This window comes from Notamacropus eugenii, chromosome 3 (assembly GCF_028372415.1).
Source record: "Notamacropus eugenii isolate mMacEug1 chromosome 3, mMacEug1.pri_v2, whole genome shotgun sequence".
Lineage (NCBI taxonomy): Eukaryota > Metazoa > Chordata > Mammalia > Diprotodontia > Macropodidae > Notamacropus > Notamacropus eugenii.
The window spans coordinates 153,358,669-153,381,248 of NC_092874.1; the positions used below are offsets into that span (position 1 = coordinate 153,358,669).

General features: G+C 38.1%; 1 protein-coding gene across 2 annotated transcripts in view; it reads left to right on the forward strand.

Annotated features, from left to right (window-relative positions):
• The window catches only part of CCDC146 (coiled-coil domain containing 146), a 187,666-nt gene that overhangs the window by 68,732 nt on the left and 96,354 nt on the right, over window positions 1–22,580 (forward strand). For both annotated transcript variants that reach the window (XM_072653160.1, XM_072653161.1), the window contains 2 exons: window positions 14,602–14,684; window positions 20,325–20,534. In XM_072653160.1, coding sequence (XP_072509261.1) covers window positions 14,602–14,684; window positions 20,325–20,534 — 293 coding nt within the window. The remainder of the gene's footprint in view (window positions 1–14,601; window positions 14,685–20,324; window positions 20,535–22,580) is intronic.

Consider the following 22,580-nt stretch of genomic DNA (forward strand, 5'->3'; position numbering starts at 1 on the left):
TTCACATAAGATTTTTATGTGACTGTCGTTCCCTTTGATCTTTATAACTTTAGAAAGTTTTTTTAACCATTTAAAATCACAGTGATTTGGTAAATATGAATTAAATATGGGGGCTTCTCAAAGACTTAGCAACATTGTTAAAATCTTAAGAATGATTTTGGTCAAAGCACTTTTAAAATCACTTATGCAAGATGGTCACATAGCTTCATATAACTGTATTTTATCCCCATGCCTGGGAGCTCTCCTTCCTAAACACATCTCCACTTTCCCTGACCTCCTTCAAGAATCAGCTCAAATCCCACCTTCTGCAGGAGGCCTTTGCAAGTGCCTGCCTCCCACCCATCTCCATGTTGTTTCCCTCTTTGGAACATTAGTATTTTGCCTTTTTTCATATTCCTTGGTGCTTAACAGTTATTTTGTTCATTCGCTTCAGCCATGTCCAACTCTTTGTGATCTCATTTGGGATTTTCTTGGCAAGATACTGGGGTGATTTGCCATTTCCTTCTCCAGCTTATTTTACAGATGAGAAAACTGTGTCAAACAAGGTTAAATGACTTGCCCTGGGTTATATGCATCTAGTAAGTGTCTGAAGCCAAATTTGAACTCAGGTCTTCTGATTTCAGGTCTGGTGCTTTATCCACTGCCCCACCTAGCTGCTTAGCACAAACCTGGATCCTAGTAAGCACTTAATAAATGCTTGACATTTGATTGAGTGATTCCTTTCTCTGTATTTTTTTTAATAAAGTGACTAATTCCTGTCATAGTGCTTCTGGATTGAGTTCTGACTTGTTTAGCATATTTGGTAATATTCCTCTAACTCAGCCACAAAATAAAAAAACAAAAAACAAGTTTCTCATGTAGCACTTTTAATCAGTACCAGTATATTGGCATCTAAAAATACTTGTGCATCACTGTCCAAATTAAGTTCATGTCTATCATTCATTTTTTTAAAAAATATTTCTGCTAAGGATGATGCCACGTCACCATCTGTCCTTCCTGTTTTAAGCTATGCTTACTGACAGAGAAATTCTAAAAAGTCTTTCACTCATAGTTTTTCCTGATCTAATGTTTCTTTCCAAAAAGTATAAATTAGGGTACTTTTTTTGGCCAATGTTATTAGTTCATGCAAACAGCAGTGGATAGAGCACTGAGTCTGGAGTTAGGAAGACTCTTCTTCCTTAGTTCAAATCGGGCTCAGACACTAGCTGTGTGACCTTAGACAAGTCACTTAACCTTGTTTGCCTCAGTTTTCTCATGTATAAAATGAGCTGGAGAGGGAAATGGCAAACTACTCCAGTATCTTTGCCAGGAAAACCCCAAATGGGATCATAAAGGGTTGGAAAGAACTGAAATGACTAAAAGACAACAAAAATCAGTTCATACAATGCTTTTATTTTTCTTCATTTTGTTTTATTTTTACTTTTTTGTCTTTTGCAACCTCTTCTCCAAAGGAGTTGTATAATACTTTGACATTTCTTTGAAGAATCTGCTTTTTCCTAGAATTCTAGCTGTGTTATGCATTGTGTACATAAAGTTACTGGAGAATAGATGAGTAAACTTCACGTTACTAAGAAATCCATCATACGGTTTGTTTCACTACCTTTTTTCATATTTTGTAATACTCTGCTGATCTGCTGAGTTATTGTGTCTTTATGTTGAAAATATCTGCTTTCCAAATTAAAAAAAATTCTCAACATGATAAATTTATGAAAAGTAAAGTAATACTAAAATTCCACATATACAAAAAAAATCTCAATGAAGGAGAACCTGCTACAAACTAAGACAGCCTGTTTTGCTTCTGAAGAGCTCCATTTGTTAGGGAGCTCTTCTTTGAATCATTTAAAATTCTATCACTCAGCTTCTATCCATTGTTCCTCCAAGGAAAACAAGTCCAGTGTTTCTTCCATATGATAGCCCTGCAAATACTTATGGACATCAATCATGTGCTTCCCTAAATTTTTTCTTCTCTAAGATAAACATCCCTTCTCTCCAAATAACAAAATTTCTCATTTTAACTAATCATTGTATGATAAATTTGCCATCTTGGTTACCCTCTGGCGTATTCCAGCTTGTCAATGTGCTTGCTAATATGTGATGGTCCCTAACTAATCAATTCTCCAGGTGTAACTTGAACAGGGACAACAGAATTCCCCTCTTTGAGAGTTCATTTATGGCTTATTCAATTTCTTTTTCTGTATCTTAGTTACTTAAATTTTCCATTTCTTGTTCTGTTGATCTGGGTATTTAATATTTTTGTAAATATTTATCAGTTTATTAGTTTTTTGCCATACAATTATTCAAAATAGTTTCTAATTATTTATTTATTTCCTCTTCTTTTATGAATTATTCTTTTTCATTTTTTAATTTGGTAACTAGATTTTTTTTCTCTATTTTTAAGAATCAAGTGGACAGTTTATTTAAAGAGACTTTAGCTTCATTTATTAATTTAATGGGTTGGGATTCTTTTTGTTTTCAATTTTCTCTCTTAAGTTTCAGAACTTTGTGTTTAGTTTTGGGTTTTTAATTTGTTTCTTTGTAAGTTTTTTATAGTCGGACATCCAATTCATTGGTATGTTTTTTAAAATTTCTTTTGTTAATAAAAAATTGTGTTAATAAAAAAATTTTTTTTGTCAATAAAAAAATAAAATTTACAATATAAATTTTCTTTGAATGAATCCCAGAAGTTTGAGGATATTGTCTCATCACTGTCATTCCTTGATGGGATTATCTATTGTTCCCATGATTTGTTCTTTGAATCACATCTTTAGGACATGATGTTTGGCACATAATAAATGCTTATTGGCTGACTGACTGTATTATCTAATCTCCCTTTAATTTTTAATTCTTTCTTTTAAATGTCATTTTTAATTTTTATTGCATTTTTGTCAGTAAAGGATTATTTAATATTTTTAGCTTTCTAAATTTGTTTATGAGTTTTTCATGCTTTAGCTCATGGTCAGGTTTTTTTTTTTAATACACCATGGAATATTTATACACACACACACACACACACACACAGAGCATTCAGTTCTCACTAGGCAATTTCCAGAGTGCTTTCACATTTAACTTTTCTAAAGTTCTCTTCAAGTTCTTTGCTGCTTTTAGTTAAATTTATCTTGGTCTGAAAAGGGCACATTGAGATCCCCAACTATTGTAGTTTTGCTGTCTATTTCTCCCCACAGTTCATTTAGCCTTCCCTTTTCATACATGCTTTGCCATTTAGTGCACGTGTTAAGAATTTGTAAAATTTCATTATTGATGGTGCCTTTAAGCATAATGCAGTTTCCCTAGGTATTGCTTTTATACATGCCTAAATTTGCATTTTTTTTGTTTGAGATCATGATTACTACTCCTGTTTGCTGGGTTTTTTTTTTTCTGTTGACCAAAACACTAAATTTGCTCAAATATTTATTTTAAGTCTGTGTGAATGTTTCTTGTTAACAACAATTGTTGGATTTGTTTGCCAGTTTATTCTATTATACACCTTTCTTTGGGGTGGAGGGAGGGTATATGAATTTATCCCATTCACATTTGCAGTTATGACTAATAACTAAAATATGTTTTGTTTTTTCCTCCATTGGAGCCACATTGATAGATACCATTGTCTAGTGGATAGAGATCCAGCCTCCAAGTCAAGAAGATGAGGGTACAGGTTTGGCATATGATACCTGTTGGCATATGACCTGCTCCAGGCAACTCTCAAAGTCTAAAAATAGTAGAAAAGATATTAAACTGAGACTTCCCTAGTCCAGTGAAATCACAAATCTAGTTTCTAACCTACATCCTCATAAAATACTTTTTCTGTCACCTTCTCCCACCATCTTTACAAAGAAAGAGATGAAAAAAGTAAAGGAATGGGATCTACACAAGAAATTTATAATTGATCCCACCTCCTCTACCCTTCCTCTCTTCACCTAGCCCAGACTTTGGTCACTAGTTTTTATACTTTATTTCTCTTCTTTTATTCTCCCTCTACAAAACATCGCCTTTGAGTTAATTTGTTTTGTTTGTAACTTTCTCTTATCTCTGCCCTTACTATCCTTGACTGTTTCCTTACTAATATATTTCTTTTTTCTTTTTTTTAAAAATAACATTTTATTTTTCCCAATTATATGGAAAGACAACATTCTTTTAGAAAATTTTGAGTTCCAAATTTTCTCCTTTCCTCCCTCATCTCCCCAATTTCTGAGGTGGTAAGCAATTGGATATAGGTTATACATGCACAATCATGCAGAACATTTTTCCATATTAGTCATGTTGTAAAAGAAGACACAGACCAAAAGAACAACAGGACAAAAAAAAGGTGAAAAATGGTATGCTTCAGTCTACGTTAAGATCCATAAGTTCTTTCTCTGGATGTAGATAGCATTTTTAAACATAAGTCCTTTGCAATTGTCTTGCATCATTGTATTGCTGAAAATAGCTAGGTCATTAAGCATTGAACATAGTAAAATATTGCTGTTACTGTGTACAGTGTTTTCCTAGCTCTGTTCACTTCACTCAAAGGAAGTTGTTTTGTTTTGTTTTTTAACAAAATAATAAAGCCTTTGTTTGGAGTAATTGTCAGATTTCTGAAGTGTAAATGCTCATACCAAAAATTTAACAATGGACACATCAGCTAGTTAAAGCTGGCTCCAGTATACTTGAATTCAAAGTCTTATAATAGAACATCAGAATTAGTAGGGACCTCAGTGCTCCATATCTGGATAAGAAGTCTCTGTGCACATCTAGCCTCTGCTTGAAGATGTTTGAGAGACAGAAGATTCACTTCCTTCTCTCTAATGAGTCATTTCAAAACCCTCTGATCCTGCAGCAAGCCCATTGTATTTTGGGGCCATTCTGTTTCTTTTTTTAAAATTTATTTATTTTTAGTTTTCAACACTTCCACAAGATTTTGAGTTCCAAATTTTCTCCCTATCTCTTGCCTCCGCCCACCTCAAGACAGTGTATATTCTGATAACTCCTTCTCCCAATCTACCTTCCTTTCTATTGTATCCCTCCCTTTTCTTATCCCCTTCTGCTCTGTTTTCCTCTAGAGCACAATATATTTCTATACCCCATTGCCTGTATATCTTATTTCCCAGTTGCATGTAAAAACAATTTTTAACATTTGTTTTTAAAACTTTAAGTTCCAACCACTCTCTCTTCTTTCCTTTCCACCCATCCCCACTGAGAAGGCAAGGAATTCAATATAGGTTACACATGGGTAGTTATAACAGTTATATTATGAAAGACTAACTATATTTTCCTCCATCCTATCCTGCCCCCCATTTATTCTATTCTCTCTTTTGACCCTATATCTCCTCAAAACTGTTTACTTCTAATTATCCCCTCCTCCCATTTGCTTTCCCTTCTATCATTCCCCCACCCTCCACTTATCCCATTCCCACTACTTTCCTGTAGTGTAAGATCTATTTTCATACCAAATTGAGTGTGCATATTTTTCCCTCCTTAAGCCAAATGTGATGAGAGTAAGGTTCACTCTTTCCTTCTCATCTCCCCCTTCTTCCCCTCCATTGAAAAGGCTTTCTCTTGCCTCTTTTATGTAAGATAATTTGCCCCACTCTGTTTTCTCCGTTTTTCCTCCCAATGTATTCCTCTCTCACCCCTTAATTTTATTTTTTTAGTTATCATCCCTACCTATTCAACTCACCCTGTGCCTTCTGTCTACTATCTGTATATAATCCCTCCAACTACCCTAATACTGAAAAAATTCTGAAGAGTTACAAATATGATCTTTCCATGTAGAAATATAAACAGTTCAACTTTAGTAAGTCCCTTATGATTTCTCTTTCCTGTTTACCTTTTCATGCTTCTCTTGTTGCTTGTGTTTGAGAGTTAAATTTTCCATTCAGCTCTGGTCATTTCAACAAGAATATTTGAAAGTCCTCTATTTTATTGAATGACTATTTTTTCCTCTGAAGTATTATACTCAGTTTTTCTGGGTAGATTTTAATCCTAGCTCCTTTGACCTCTGGACTATCATTTACCAATCCCTGTGATCTCATAATGTAGAAATTTTTGGATCTTGTGTTATTCTAATTGTATTTCTGCAGTACTCAAATTGTTTCTGACTGCTTACAATATTTTCTCCTTGACCTGGGAGCTCTGGAATTTGGCTAAAATATTCTTAGAAGTTTTCCTTTTGGGAGCTCTTTCAGGAGGTGATTGGTGGATTCTTTCAATATTTATTTTGCCCTCTGGTTGCAGAATATCAGAGCAGTTTTCCTTAATAATTTCATGAAAGATGATGTCTAGGCTCTTTTTTTGATCTTGGCTTTCAGGTAGTCCCATAATTTATAAATTGTCTCTCCTGGATCCATTTTCCAGGTCAGTTGTTTTTCCAATGAGATATTTCACATTGTCTTCTATTTTTTCATTCTTTTGGTTTTGTTTTGTAATTTCTTGGTTTCTCATAAAGTCATTAGCTTCCATTTGCTCCATTCTAATTTTTAAAGAACTATTTCTGTTCACCAAGAAAGTAACCTTCTATAGTCTTATTTTTTTCCCCTTTTCTAGGCATTTTCCCAGCCAGTGACTTGACTTCTGAGTGTCCTCTCCACCCCCACCTCGCCTCTAGATCCGCCCAGCCAGCACTTGGGGTCTGAGATTCAAATGCTGCTCCCCAGCCTCAGGGCTTCTGTGGGGGCGGGGCTGCTATTCAGTGTGAGATTAAGTTCAGCTGCTCAGGTTGGGGCAGGGCCACCTCTCGGGCTTAGTTCCCTCAGGGGGTTTATGCAGAGACCTTCAACAATGGATCAGGGCTCCTGCCTGCTTGGGGAGCCCTGGTCTGCTCCCACCTCCGCTGCTGCCTCCCGAGGGGGCCTGAGTTATGGGGGCACCCCACGCCCCTCTCGACCCGCCGAAGAGACCTTCTCACCAACCCTTGTCACCTGTGGGTGGGGGACTCGCGTGGCCTCTGGACATTCCGTCTCTGAAGCCTGCTCGGATCTGCTCCTTTCGGCACCGCGTCACTGAGGCAGGGTTGGGCTCTGCTCTGGGTCTGGGGCGCGAGGGACCTTTTACGAGAGGTTTTCAGGCTCTCTGGAACAGAAATCTCCTCTGCTCCGTTGTTCTGTGGCTTCTGCTGCTCCAGAATTCTCTGGTGGTTCTTTTTTTACAGATATTTTATAGTCAGTGGGTTTGGAGGTAGAGTATGTATGTCTTTCTACTCTGCCATCTTGGCTCCGCCCCTCCAAAGAGCTGTTTTCTTCAGTGAGCTTTTGAACTTCCTTTTCCATTTGGCTAATTCTGCTCTTTAAAGCGTTGTTCTCCTCATTGACTTTTTGGGTCTCTTTTGTCATTTGAGTTAGTCTATTTTTAATGGTAATTTCTTCAGCATTTTTGGGGTCTCCTTTAGCAAGCTGTTGACTTGCTTTTCATGATTTTCTTGCATCACTCTCATTTCTCTTCCCAATTTTTGCTCTGCTTTTGGAGCAGAGGCCTGAAAACAATTTATATTTTTCTTGGAGGCTTTGGATGAAGGAGCTTTGACTTTGTTGTCTTCTGTTTATATACTTTGGTCTTCCTTTTCACCAAAGTAAGATTCTTTAGTCTGATTCTTTTTCTGGTTTTTACTCATTTCCCCAGTCTTTACTCCTTCTCCCTTTTCTCTTTCCCTCCCTTTTTCTTTCCTCTCTCAAAACTAACATAACAAAATCACCCCCATGGCATCTCTCTCTTTTTTTCCCCTCATTAACTCTTCAAGACTATGGTGTTCTGAGGGTACATTTCTTTCTTGTTCCCCTATAAAAATGAAAACACAATCATCTTTTAGTCATTTCAGTTGTGTCTGATTCTTCATAACCCAATTGGGAATTTTCTTGGCAAAGATACTGGAGTGGTTTGCCATTTCATTCTCCAGCTCATTTTACAGATGAAGAAACTGAGGCATACAGGGTGAAGTGATTTGCCCAGGATCACACAGCTAGTAAATGTTTGAAGTTGGATTTGAACTTAAGTATTCATGATTCCAGGTCCGACATTATTCATTGGGTCACCTAGCTGCCTGATCATCAATTTAGCTCTTTCCAATTCAAATTCCAATTTCATTCAAATGTATTTATCTTTCTAGGTTTCTCTTGTCTTATTTGTGTTTTGTCTCTGGTCTTTTCATCAGTAGTGCTTGAAAACCCATCATTCTATTAATAATCCCCTTTCCCCCTTATAGGATTATATTCATTTTAAGACTATATTATTCTTGATTATGAACATTTATCTTTTGTTTTTTGGAATATTGTATTCCAAGATTTTCCCTTCACACTCAGATCCTTTATGGTAATTGCAGCAGAGTGATGTGTAATACTGATTGGAGATTCTTGGTGCCTATACTCTTTCTTTCTGGATATTCATTTTATATATTTTTTCTTAGCCTAGAAGATCTGGTTTTTAGCTATGACTTTTCTGAGTTTTTTCTTTGTCCTCTGGTTCTACTATATTTGAACACTGTTCTTTCATGATTTCTTAAAATATGATAGCTAGATATTTTTTTTTGTTCATGGCTTTTAGGGAGTCTGATGATTTCTAAATCATCTTTTCTCAAACTATTTTCCAAATTGTCCTCATATGTTCCAATTTTAAAGTTTTTTTAACTCTATTAAAATTTTGTTCTTGTAGAGTCATTGAGTTCTGTTTGCTCCATTTTATTTTTCAGGGAGTCCACTATACTAGCAAGACTGCCTACTTGTTTTCCCCTAAGGTGTTTATTTTCTTATCAATTTCCCCCCAGACCCCAAGTTCTAAATCCATTTTTTATCTCCAGCTTCAGTTTTTCCATCTGTTTTCAGTGGATCAGGGGTTTAATGGAAGGATCTGTCTCAGTATCTTTAGTCAGTTCCATACTAGAAGTTAGCTTTGTCTTTAGCTGCAGCACTAAGCAAAGGCCAAGAGGCTTCCCATTTCAAGTACCATTTACCAGAGCTCCAGCTAATTTCAGTCTCCCCCTGAAATCCCTCATTCAGAATGCCCACAGGCTTCGAGCAGTCATCTTGTAAAGTCCTGGGATGGATGGAGCAACTCACTGATGTTTCCCTTTGGTGCTTATTAATCAGTGTTTCATATGGAGCACTTTGAAGTTTTTCTGGGTTATTTGTCAGGGGAACTGGCCTCTGCTAAGAAACTTTCATGGTACCATCTTAGCTGCAAGTGTCAATCAATTTTTTTTAAAGAATAATTGCTCCATCTACTTTGAGCAATGGCTCCTAATCCAGCTCTTGCCCTAACATACATTTTAAAAAACACCAACAAACCTTTGTGGTGTTATTTATATTCATCATCATCCTTGGTTTGTTCTGAGATTCCTCTCTTTTCACTTTATTCTCACATGACCATGCCACTCTTTCATGCTGCTCATTAGTTTCCTTCCCTAACCTCCATCAGCTATATGTCTTTACACCAATCCTTTCTTAACTTTTTAAATTTAAGCCCCTTGTCTTAAATGTGGGAAATAAAGGTCACTGCCAGACATGTATTACAGTGAATAAATGAACAAATTTATTTTCATCTGCAAGACTGGTTTTAATATAAGGATTTGGGACCAAGAAACATTTTCTTCTGATTGTGACCTCATCCACTCATTTTTCACAGAGATCCCAGATCAGTGGGCAATTTAAAGGGTGGGGTGAGCTGAATGTATGCTCTTCCTTGAAGATGTAAAGGTTACACCACAGGCAAAAAGGGAAATGCCCGGATATTCCTCAGGGTATTCTCACACTGACCCTCTTACAGAGTTCATGTTGAAGTGTTTACTGAATGACTACTTTCCTTGAAATGTCCTAGAATCTGAATCTCTGGAAATTTTTCCAAATCCCTTCATGGCAACCATGAAATCATAAACTTATTGCCATGACTTATTAAGCTTCTAACATTAATTTTTCTTCAAGTCACAATTAATAGCAAGTTGGTTTAGGAACACAAGCATCAATTATGATCTCATATTTTTGACCTTCTGACATTCTATTTACCCTTAGTTGGGTATGCCCTTTAACCATTTCATATTAGTTTTTATGCTATATCTCATTCATCATACATTTTTTAAAGTATGATAAACTTGGTTCTGTATCTGCTTGTCATGCACCATTTTTTCCATTTACTGTTATTTTGTTACAGCAGAATTATTTTCATCTTTGAGAACTGAGATCAGTTTTGTGAGTCAGTCAAATCTATCTAAGGAGACCTATGATCTCACAGAAAAGTTTCTTTTAAGTCTTTATAGTTTATGTGTATAATATGCTAAAAAAATTTTGATTAGATTAGCTTTTAATAGACTTCATAACTGGACACACATTACAGACAAAAATAGAGCTATAACTACTTTACATATGCCTTTGACCTAATTGTTTCAAGTTCATATGGAAACAATAATTAAATGTAAAGTATGCTGCCCTGTCGATGTTCTTCACAAGTTCTTGTGAATCAGAGTCTTGATGGACCTGCCGAAACGGAAGGGAAGAATAAGCAATTCTTTAGCATTTCTGCCTTCTCTGTTGGCATAGGAGACTGCCAGCATGCCTCCTTGGCTCACCTTCTATTGTGACTTATGAAGAGGGCTACCAAGTAGTACCAAAGGAGTATGAAGTAGGGACAATATGGCTGAGAAGCAATCTGACATCAGAACCTAGCACTGCCACTACAGAAAGGAGAGTTGATGACCAACTCTTGCATTGTCTCTTTAAGACGTGGCTGACAAAAATCTCCCCAAGGAAAATGTCACTCAAGTCTTCCAACTGCAAAGTTACCACTTCATTGTCTATGTTGCTTGTTCCTGCAAAGACAGGCACATTTTGAGTCAGTAGAATACAAAGACAGGACTGTAACTAGAGTATGACACATTAGGGAAATTATTTGAGGCTCCATGCTTTGGGAGGCTCTGAATTGCTTAGAATACCAGGCCATTGGAGTAGGTGGGCAGCATCTAGGGAAGGGGGAGGTGATATTATCAGTTATTGCTCTGAGAAAAAAGAATTTTTCTTATACTTACAAACAAACCCACACATACCCTGCCAGAGATGCCAAAATTTAGGGCTGCCTGCATGGTAACACTTTGTAAAATCATAGGATCAGAGACTCAAAGCCAAGAAGGACCTTGTGTATATATATATATACATATATATATATATGTATGTAAGTATTGAAATAATAATTTGCTGTACTGATAAAAGTTCAGGCAAGACAAAAGTCAGAGCTACTGGAAGTGGCCTGGGCTAGGGTGGATGACCCTGGCTTCTTCAATGTCTGACCAAGCTCTAAGTGCTCCACGGTACCTGTTTCAACCACCTTCATGATTGTTGGAACTCTTTGTTCTCATTGACCCATTCTACTGGAGGACACCAAAAAAATGGTTAGGGTAGACATTCCCCTAATTCACTGATGGCTTTGAGGCCTGTAAATTACCCTCAGCCTGGTTTAACCCATCTGCTGAGATGGCTTACTGGGATGTGGCAAATATGCATGCCACTTAGAGCCACAGGTGAGGGTTGGGTGACAGATGGAAATCAAAGGTGGATAACAAGCCCTGAAAGAGGGCTCATTAAGCCCTCACACCAGAAGTGCTGGCCCTCCCTGGATACTCCACACACGCCTTCCACCTGTGCAGATTTTTAGTAGCTATCTGGACATAGTCTGGAACAGCTAGGTGATCAAGTGAGTTCACATATGGACTTTAGATACTTTCTAGCTGTGTGACCCAAAGTAAGTCACTTAACCCTCTTTGCCTCAGTTTTCTCACCTATAAAAAAAGAGCTCCGGAAGGAAATGACCAACCACTCCAATATCTTTGCCAACATCTATGGGACCAGATTTTCTTCTTAATTTAAGACTCTTAAGACAATTCTTCCTTGCGTTTAAAAAGTATATCTACCTATCTACATATGAAATATGAAGGTGGTGATATGGAGCAGTAAGAATCCAGTTATTCCAGGTAATTACAAAACACAATTATGCAATATTTTTACTTGTCTAGTGATCAAATATATAGCTTTCCCAATTGCCTGAAGTAAGAATATAGTAAATAAAATCATTTCCAAAGCAAAATCTGAAGACCTAAATAAGAAGCCCTGTGACTAATCTATTTGCTAACCAAAAGAAAGGAAGAAATTCTCTCACTAGTTGGTAGAAAAAGCAGACCCACAGAGATGGAATCATTTAGAAGCCCATCAGATGTTGTCAGTTAGATGTGGTCATTGTCCAGCTAGTGGCTGGGATTAGGATTTTGTTGTTGTTCAGTCATGTCCTATTCGCAGTGGTCCCATTTGGGGTTTTCTTGGCAAAGATACTGGAGTGATTTGCCATTTCCTTATCCAGCTCATTTTACAGATGAGGAAACTGAGGCAAACAGGGTTAAGTGACTTGCTCAGGGTTACTCAGCCTAATAATTGTCTGAGGCCAGATTTGGACCCATGAAGATGAGTCTTCCTGACTCCAAGCCCACTGTCTATCCACTGCGCCTCTAGCTGCCTCTGCCATCAAGAAGACAATACTCAGGGTAGTTTCCTGCCCTGCACTCTGAGCTTTTATATTCTTCTCTGTCTAGAACCAATCCCAAGGTAGCTTTGCAGGGCCTGCAGGTGGAGCAGATAAGTCATTGCACTCATGTAGCTGAGGTTCAAGGGAGGAGGAATAAAACTAACCAGATGCTGTGACCTAGAAAGACATTCAGATATTCCTTTTGTGCATTTACTGTTACAACAACAAAAATCTGGGTTAATGTTAACCTTAGTATGAAAGGCCCAGGTTCCCTTAGGAAGATGTCATTTCTCTTGACTCAAAATCGTGGAGAAATTGCTCCACTGGACACTCTGTAAGATTTTATCACAGCCTTGTGTGTAAACACACTGACCGTAAAGTAACAAAAGAAAGATCTAACAATAAATTTTGTGTTAGGCAAATCACAGGAAAAAAAATTACCCAATAGATCCTGGTCTCTCAGTGCCTCACCACAAATATTCCCCAGTGTTACTTAAATCTTCCACATCAGAGTCAAGAATCTTCCACATCTGAGTCTTCCACAACAGATTCTACAAGGAATCAGGTCCATGAAATTTGCTAAATTGTCTTCTGCTGCTATACCATCACTCCATGAGAAAATAAAATCATGTTCCTTTCCTGGTGTATGTCCTCTGTACCATCCAGAGCACTTTTCAATTCATCCTGGCCCCTCCATACTGGCAGAAGCAGTCCAAATCACCCTCCTGTTCTGTCCAATGGTCATAGCTATCTCTGCAAAGCTCTCAGCTCTTGCAATAAGGTATCAAATCTTGAATTGCCTTTTTTTAGATTCATCTGTGTTTTGTAGCTCAAGGATCTCTGAACACACATTTGCCTAGCGACAGGGAGCATCTTTATGTCTCTGAGATACTTAACAAGCTGTTCAATCTTGGGCAAATCACTTAACTTCTGTTAATACACAGTGCACCCCAGTTGATTGAAATTTGATCTCCACTGGCACTGGGAAAGAAGTAGTCAAATCTCTTAGGTGCTTTGTTGACCATTACTAATGACTATAAATGCTGGCCCCCACACCCCATCCCAGCCAAAGCTGTGTTCCCATTGACTTCTAAAGAGTATGCCCTAAAGTCCGATACATTCCAAAATATTAATTTATGGCATTAATTTTTTGTGATAACTAAGATAACTAAGAAGATGCCCATTGGTTGGGGAATAGCTGCCACTAGGGGTAGGGAACCTATAGCCTTGAGGCCACATGTGGCCCTCTAGGTCCTCAAGTGCAGCTCTTTGACTGAATACAAACTTCACAGAACCTGCAGGTTCCCCACCCCTGGCACTGCTACCGCTAAACAAATTGTGGTACATGAATGTAATAGACTACTGCCTCATTCTAAGAAATGACATATGTAACGTATGTGATGAATACAGAGAAGCATGAAAAGATATATATGAACTGATTCAGAGTAATGAGGAGAGTCAGAAAAAAATATACACAGTGACCACAACAATGTAAATGGAAAGAATGACATGCCAAAAATCAAAAACAAATGTAACAAAATTGTAAAGATTAATTGGGATTCAAATGAAGAAATATGAGAACTTGCCCATCAGTGGTGCATTACACATTGCACATATTTTTGGACTTTCTCAATGTACTGACAATAATACTGATTTTTTTTCCTCTCTAAAAATACAACAACAACCAACCACTATTTGTCATCTGGCTCTTAGGAGGGGGGAAGGAGAAGAATGTATGAGATATGATAGTGATGTAAAAATAGAAAACATCAATAAGAAATTACTTTGAAATAAATAAATATGCCCTAGGCATCCTGCTCCTAATTCTAGAGTTTTTACTCAAATTAAATAAAACTATAAGAAACACTTCTTATAGCATGACTAACCCTGAGTATTTTGTTTCTCAAATTTCTAATGCATCTAATCATGAAATGTTGTGTATTATAGTTATCTGTGTTTGTGTCTTATTCTCCTACACTGTCAGGAACATGAGGGTACGTCCATGATTTATGTAATTTTTGTATTCTTCTGAACTCTTAGAAACCATTAGACACTTAATAAATGTTTGTAAAATAAATAAACTGAATTAATTCTACTTAAAAGCACGATGTTTAATAATGATATTTTCTCCTGTACTAGTTATTTGCTGCTGGAAAAATACCTGGCACGAGAATGGCTGAGCTGAAAGCAAAGTATACTTTACTGCATGATATTGTGATAAGGTATGTCACTCACAAATTCCATGGAATATTTGCCAAGCTTACATAATTTCCCAACTTTTAGGAGCTCTATTGACACTTAAAAAAAAAAAAGCAAGAGGTAATTAATTATTCGGGTAAATTGATCCCTGCTGCCAGAGTTAGCTCAAAACCGTAGCCAAGAGAAGCATCTGCATCAACACCTACACACAGGGCAGTTTTAAAAAACCATTTAATTATTCTTTATACTTTGTCCAAAGGAAGAAAAAAAAAATCACATCTTGAAGTGGTCTGGCCAAACTTTCAGGATACTTCCTACTATTCAAAAACAAGACAAAACAAAACAAAAAAGCAACATCCTAGGGGAGGAAATAGATTGTTGTTCTTAAAAGCAAAGTTCTTTGTTCTCTCTTTCTCGTATAGGGCCCAGAGACCCTAGCATAGTACTGATGTTATAGTAGAATCTCAATAAAGAATTATCGATTGAGGGAAAATATTGTATGTTTCCTTTTCAAAACTTGCCAGAAGCAAAAAAAAAAATACTCTAATATTGAAAATATGTAAATTACTATGTTTTTCATTTGTGTGGTTCATAGTGTATGAACAGGAATTCAGTGAATGAGCCAATTGATTCAAGTATCAAAAATAATTCAAAACAAGCATTTATTAAGCACCTACTCTATAACAGGTACTATATACTCCCTGATTTCAAAGGCCTTACCTTCTATCAAGGGAAACAACATGTAGACCCTTCTATCAAGGGAAACAATATGTAGACCTATAATTAAAATATATAACAATTAAATATGAGTAAACTTGGGCATTAGGCAAAGACGAAAGGCTGTGTAGGAAAGGTTTCATGCAGAAGGTATAACTAGAGCTGAATTTTGAAGAAGTCTAGGGATTTTAAACTGGTGGCTCAGTGGTTAGAGCACTGGACCTGGCATCAGGAAGACCTGAGTTCATATCAGCCTCAGATACTTCCTAGTTATGTGACCCTGGGCAAGTCACTTAACCTCTGATCGCGTGACAAAATGGACCCACAAGATCCACTGGAGAAGGAAATGGCAAACTGCTTCAGTATCTTTGCCAAGAAAACCCCAAATGGGGTCATGAAGGGTTGGGTGTGACTGAAAGATGACTGAAAAATAATAGAGATTTTAAGAGACAGAGGTAAAGAAGGCATGAGGGATCACCTGTGCAAAGGCAGAGAGTGGGAGATAGAACAGGAGGAGGCCAAGTAGGATGGAATCTAGAGAGTATGGAGCAGTAATAGAAAGTAACCCTGGAAGCTTAGACTAAAGCCAGAATGGAAAGGGCTTTCAATGCCCAACACTGGATTTTCCTATTTATTCTACAGATAATAGAAAATCAGCAAGCAGAGCTTCTTGGGTGAGGGAATGGTCTAGACTAGTGCTTTTGTTTTGGCAATTATGTGGAGTCTGAATTGAAAGAAGAGATCAGAGACAGAGCTATCAGTTAGGAAGCTCTTCTAGTACCAGAGGAGAGGCGATAAGGACCTAAATATTAATACAGTAGCTGTGTGACTGTAAAGGAGAAAACGGATCCAAGACATACTGTGGAGGTAGCAACAATACTCAGCAACTGATTAGATGTGGGGAGTGTGGAGGAAAGTAAAGAGTTAAAGATAACTAAGGTTGAGAGCCTGAGGAACTGAAAGAGTTTTATGAAAATAGAGAAGTTAGGAGGAAGTGGTCAGTTTTGAGGGAAAGATGAGTTGAGTTTGAGATTCTATGAGACATCTCCTGGGAGGTGTCCAGTAAGAAACCAGGGATGTGTGCATGGGGGTGGAGGGGTCAGAGGAAAAACCAGAGTTGGACATTTAAATCTCTGAGTGTCCTGTATAATTGCATAGAGGTGCTAACTGAAATCCCTGAGAGAGTTTGCAGAGAGACAAAAGGACTCAGAACAAAGCCTTGTTAATACGTACTCCTAATTAAAGTGAATGTAAATAGGAATGAAGGTACAGAATATAAGACTTCCTTTTTTTTTCTGGGAGTTAAATGGTAAAAGGGAGGAGAGACATAAGGACCATAGTATAAGGGGATAGAAAAGTCAAGTGAAGAAGGTTTTTTTGATGATGGGAGAGAGGTAAGTTAAGCATGTTTGTAGACAGCAGAGAAGGTGCCAATAGAAAGAGACCAAAAATTAGAGTGGGAGGATGATTGTGAGGACAAAATGATAAAGAAGCTGGTAGGGGAGGGGGTCTCTGGGGATATGTAAAGAGATGGGCTTTCCTGAAGAAATGAGTCACCTCTTTATCAAAGGCTAGAATAAAGGAGGTGAGAATCAAGAATGAGATTAGGGGAGTTTGAGATACAGAGAAGGAGAAAGAGGAAATTAACAGTGAAATGACTTTTGTTTTCAGTAAAGTAGGAGCTGAGGTCTTCTGCTGAGAGGGAGAGGTGGAGTGGGAGGCTTGAGGAGACAATAGATGGTTTGGAACAGCTACCGAGAAATGAAATACACTTAAGGCTCAGTTCAGATAAATATGTAATATGACTTTCTCTAGGACCATTTAAAAGTAAATGAGTAAGAGCAAAGGAACTAAGTTGTACCTGATTTCAAATCTATCCTCAGATATTTACTAGCTGTAAGTCCCAACCTCTGTCTGCCTCCGTTTCTTCAAATGTAAAATAGGATAATAGTAATACATATCTACCAAAGTTGTGTGGAGTAGCAAGTGAGAGATTATCTTTAAAGTGCCTTGCAAAAACTAAAGTGACATTTTGCATGTGTGTTTGTGTGTATGTGGTAGTTACTAGTAAGTAGATTATGAATTCAGGGTTAGAATATACTATAAATTTGAACTGATTAACTATAGGGTCAAGAAAGGAAAGGAAGTGAAGCTAGAGCACTTAAGGATGAAAGAAATCTAAGTCATGGAGAAGATGAAGAAGTGGCACAGGGAGAGAGAGGATAATAGGTTATAATCAGAACTTTCAAAATTCAGCAAACATTTATTTCAAATTCAATATAGAATGATCAGTGGATAGACTCTAGGAATATAGAAGTGAAAGTGAACCCTCTCCTGACCTTAAAATGTAATAGGAGAGACAAAGAAAATAAAATGATATATTCAGACTTGTAGATAGCTCTGATTTTTTGGAGCATCAAAACATACAAAAATCCAAAAGGTCTAGAAAGTCCACTCGTTGTTCTGACACTGTAGGTAATATAGAAATGTGGCCGTTAGTAAGTGGCCTATAATATGTATAAATGAAGTTTTACTTTATTACATACTAATTTGAGTAAAAAAATATGAAAACAATATAAATGAGTAAAAAAATCTTATTTTTATTTAGGTAAATGCTATCACCAAAAAATATCTTATTTATTTAGGTAACTTGTTTATGTTGTTTTCATATCCAGAAGGTTCTAAAAATGTAACATCCTCATATATTATATTTTTAAGGCCTCAGCAATTCATGAAAAGGGTCCATGGATACATTGCTGACAAATGATGACAGGAGCTCCCCTGCCCTCTCTGATTTTCTTGACCTCCCTATTTTCCTTTAACACTGATCATCTACCATGTGACCACTGCCAAGATCTCTGCCATCATTCCTCACAATCTTCCAGTCCTTTTCTTGCTTCTTACTTCACCTCAGTGCCTGTTGGCATAAAAAGGAGGAAGGAAAAGAAAAAGATGAAAGGGTCAGTCTCCTCATGCTCCCCCTCCTCACCAAGCTCCTGCTCCTCTCCTCCATATCTGCTTCTCTTTCCTATCCATAGCATTGGAAGGTGGTATTATCAATAAGTCCAAAGAGTCTTGGGAATTAATCCTTTCAAAACTGTTGGAATTTCTGCTCCCACTCTCTAGCAGGTTGGACAGATAGAAGGGAATGAGGAAGTGTGGGAAGAACACTGTTCCTGCTGCCTAGGCAGAAAGGTATTCCAAACTCCCCGAGTGAGAACTCTGAATGCAACATTACATAGGACGGCTAGGTCCTGTAGTGCTATTAATACAACACTATACTTAGAGACATTGCATTTAAATGGCTTTATGCCAGGTGGGTTGGCTTGGTCTGCCCAAGTGCCATCTGTAACATTACTTCTATGGGGAAAATGTTTTCTAAATTCCAAACAACTCTCAAAGAAACTTATGTGATATAATTTTTTCATAAATTAGGGGGTTTCTTTATTAATGTTATAGAGTAACATTGAAATTAAACCAAGAAGTTTCAAGGTTACTTGCACCTGGTAGGTAAAGAGATAACTATCCTCTTTCCTTGGTGGAAGTTACGTCCATTGTCACTTTATATTTAAACTATTTGATTCTCATAAAAATGTAAAAATAGAATTCAAGGAGACCATTTCTCTGAGGATCTGAGTGATGAGTCATCAAAAAAAGAGAAGCTAGGGTCCAGCTGATAACATGAACTAGGAAAAGCTTTGTCAGTCATTGGGTTAAAATAAGCTGAAAATGCGGAGGCATTGCTGAGAAAGGAGAGAAACTCAATGGGCAGCCCCAAAGTGACTATAGACTTTAATACAGAAAAAACCATGGAATCTGCTTCTGGTCCTTTAAAGGAGATTGTATGTAAGATACAGAGAGGTCCAAGGGAAAATGATTTCTACCACCCAGGTCATATGACCAATAATGAGCCTCAGTTCAAATCCCCTCAGAAAAACAACCAACCAAACATTAGTCATCAGTTACATGTAAGGCACTGTTCTAAGTGCCAAGAAGGAAACAAGGATTTTTTGAAAAATAGCCCTGCCTTCAAGGAACTTGCCTTCTACCCAAATGAATTCAAATACAGACACATAAATAAATACAAGATCATTTGAGCAGGGAAAGACTTTGCAGATCAGGTGGCATCTGAACTGAGGAGAGGAGAGACTGAATTCTAGGACTGGGGCACAGGATATGTGAAGGAATAGAACAAGAAGATGATATGTTGAATTTAGGAAATAGCTAATTGTCTAGTTAGTTGGCAACGTGGGGAAAGTGAAGGATAATTTGAAATAAATCAGGAACGGTTGATTGGAGACAGATTGTGGAGGCTAGACCCCAGATGCTAGCTTAGAACACTTATGTAAAAGACATCTAAATACAGAAGGATGTTTAGAGATTATACAAGCTACATTTAGTTAACCAAGATGAGAATCAGCCTTAACAATCAACCAATGAATGTGCTTTCAACAAACAAGGCAAATCATACAGAAATGGATCAGGAGTAAAAGATGGACATTCCAGAGACCCTCCCCATCCCAAACCATATGAAAATTCCTGGAAAGGATCCTGCCCAGAGCAGAGATCTTTAAGAACCTGATAGGAGAATGCCTTCCTCATTTAAGTGCTAAAGACCAGAGAATGAAGGCTTTGGCTTGACTTGTCTTCTCTTAGGTCCTAGTACATTTTTCTTTTGAGGAATGGTAGACCTTTCTCGGCAGAATTAAAGGAATAGAGATTTTCACAAAACATAGCTCAGAACAGATAGGTGATTTCCCAGTGCAAAGATGGTGAGACAGAGGCAGTGCCAGGCTCTATAGAGAACTAGTAGAGAAAGGTTTGGGAACCCAACGGGGAGAGAATCCAGCATAGCTGTGGACATCGATTCCTTCCCATTATGGTCCAGGCATTTGGGAACATACCATGTAATTGTAAAATTCTTTTTTCTTTTCATATAAATACAGCACCCAGGAGTCTGAGCTCCACCTGCTGCAGGATGCCAAAAGATTCACTGCAGAGATAGAACAGCAGCAGCAGCACCTGGAGAACGCCGACAAGTTTCCAGAAGAAATTAGCACCGAAGTTTCCAAGATGAGAGAGCAGCTTCTGAAGTATCAGAATGAATATAATGCAGTAAAAGAGAGAGAGTTCCACACGCAGTACAGGCTGAGTAGGTACGGAACAAAGGACTAATTTTATTTTCTAGCCTGAGAATCAATTGTGCATGCTATGGTACAGCATAATGACTGTATTCCTACACCAGTAGAGTTTAACACTGGGAACCTGTAAGCATGCCCCTGGTGTAACAGGTGCAGTCTCAGATCAATCAATCAAACATGTAGTCTGAACTCTATTTGGAATATCCTTTTAACACAGACTTAGCCTTCTAATGATTTATCTGCCAATAAACATTTATTAAGTGCCTAAATATGTGCCAGGCATTGTGCTAATAAGCACTAGGGATACAAAAAGAGAAGAGCATGCAGTCTAATGGGAGAGACAACAAACAAACACCCTAAGTACAGGACAAATAGGAATTAATTAATGGATGAAAGGAACTAGATTTAAGAGGCATTAGGAAAGGCTTCTTATGAAACAGTGATGTCAAAGTCAGATAAAAAATAGAGCCACTGGACCATCCGTAACAGCCCCTGCGAGCTGCACATTGACCTAGTCTTGAAATGTAGTGTTATCTGTGTTTTACCATATTTCACTTTTTGTTAAATATTTCTCAATGATATTTTAAATCTGGTTTGACCTTACCTTGGGTATGTTGCAGACTTGTATGGCCTGCAGATGAGGTATTTGGCATGACTGCTTTAGAAGGTGGCATTTTGTTCTTGTTTATCTTTTGTTCTCAGAGAGGACCAACGATATCAAGAGAGTGATTTCTTGACTTGCAAGGGAATTGGATTGAAGTGAGGCAGGACTGGGCAAAGTTATCAGCTTCACTCTCTCCTCCAGAGTCATCTGAGTCCAGTGACAAGACATAGGTCAGAATGACTGGAGATGGCCCTGGATGCAGTGAGAGACCTTGGCCTTTTTAAACTAAGGTCTTTCCCAGGTCTCAGGTTTGTCTGGGTCAATATCTATTCAGTGATTAAAGCTCGGTAAGAGCTAGGCAAAAGTTGGCCTAGTTTGCTTTCACAAAAGAATCACTCTGGGAAGGGAAGACCTTCAGGGTTTCCAGCCAGAAAAAAAACAATGCTGTTTGCACTCACTGTGAGCCAACAGAACTCAAACAATGAACAGGTGAGGCATGGATTGGGACCTATTATCAGCCAGTTTGTGAAAGCTGGAATGATTTCGATTTAACGCCACATAGTCATTTTAGTTGGAACTTGAAGGAAGCCAGGGAAGCCAGGAGGTAGAGATGAGGAAGGACAGCATCATAGGCATAGGGAATAGCCAGAGAAGTGTCTTGTTTATGGAACAGACAGGAGGCCCATGTCGCTGGATTGAAGGGTGGGGAGGAATTCGTAAAAAGAAAGGTTGGGAGCAGGGAGGATTAGGAGGAGAAGAGCTCCAAACACTAAACAGAGGGTTTTGTATTTGATGCTGGAGGTGATGGGGAGCCACTGGTGTTTCTTGAATAGGGGAGTAGCTTGGTTGGGCCTGTGCTTTAAGAAAATGATTTGGTGGCTAAATGGAGGCTGGATTCTGGTGGTAAGAGATTTGAGTCAGGCAGATCCACCAGCAGGTCACTGTAATAGTCCAAGTATGAGTGATGAGGACCTGGACCAGGGTGGTGGCAATGTCAGAGGAGAGAAGGAGATGTGTATGAGAGGTAGCAAAGGTAAAAGCAACAGACTTGGCAACATCTTGGATACTGGGGCAGCGGGGAGATAGTGAGGAGGTCAGGACACAGGACAACATGTAAGTTGTGAGCCTGAAGGGCTAGGAGCCACACTTCACAAAAGACTGGTTGGGGGCTGGAGAAGGGAGGAGGAGACATAGACACAGCACAGTTGTCATTCTCCCAACCCAGTATCTAAGCCTTTATCTGAATTTGTACCTTGAATTCAGGAGAGGGGGCATAAAAGGCTTGGTCTGTAGTCACACGGACATGTTAGCACAGGCTGGTTGGCACAAAACAGAAGCAGCCACTGTAAAATCAGACACCCAACTCCCTGATGCCCCTTGCATCCAGTCCAATGCCGGCTCAAGTCTCTATTCCTGTAATCAGTTTCCCACTGTGGTATTGTCCCAGTTCAGCCTTT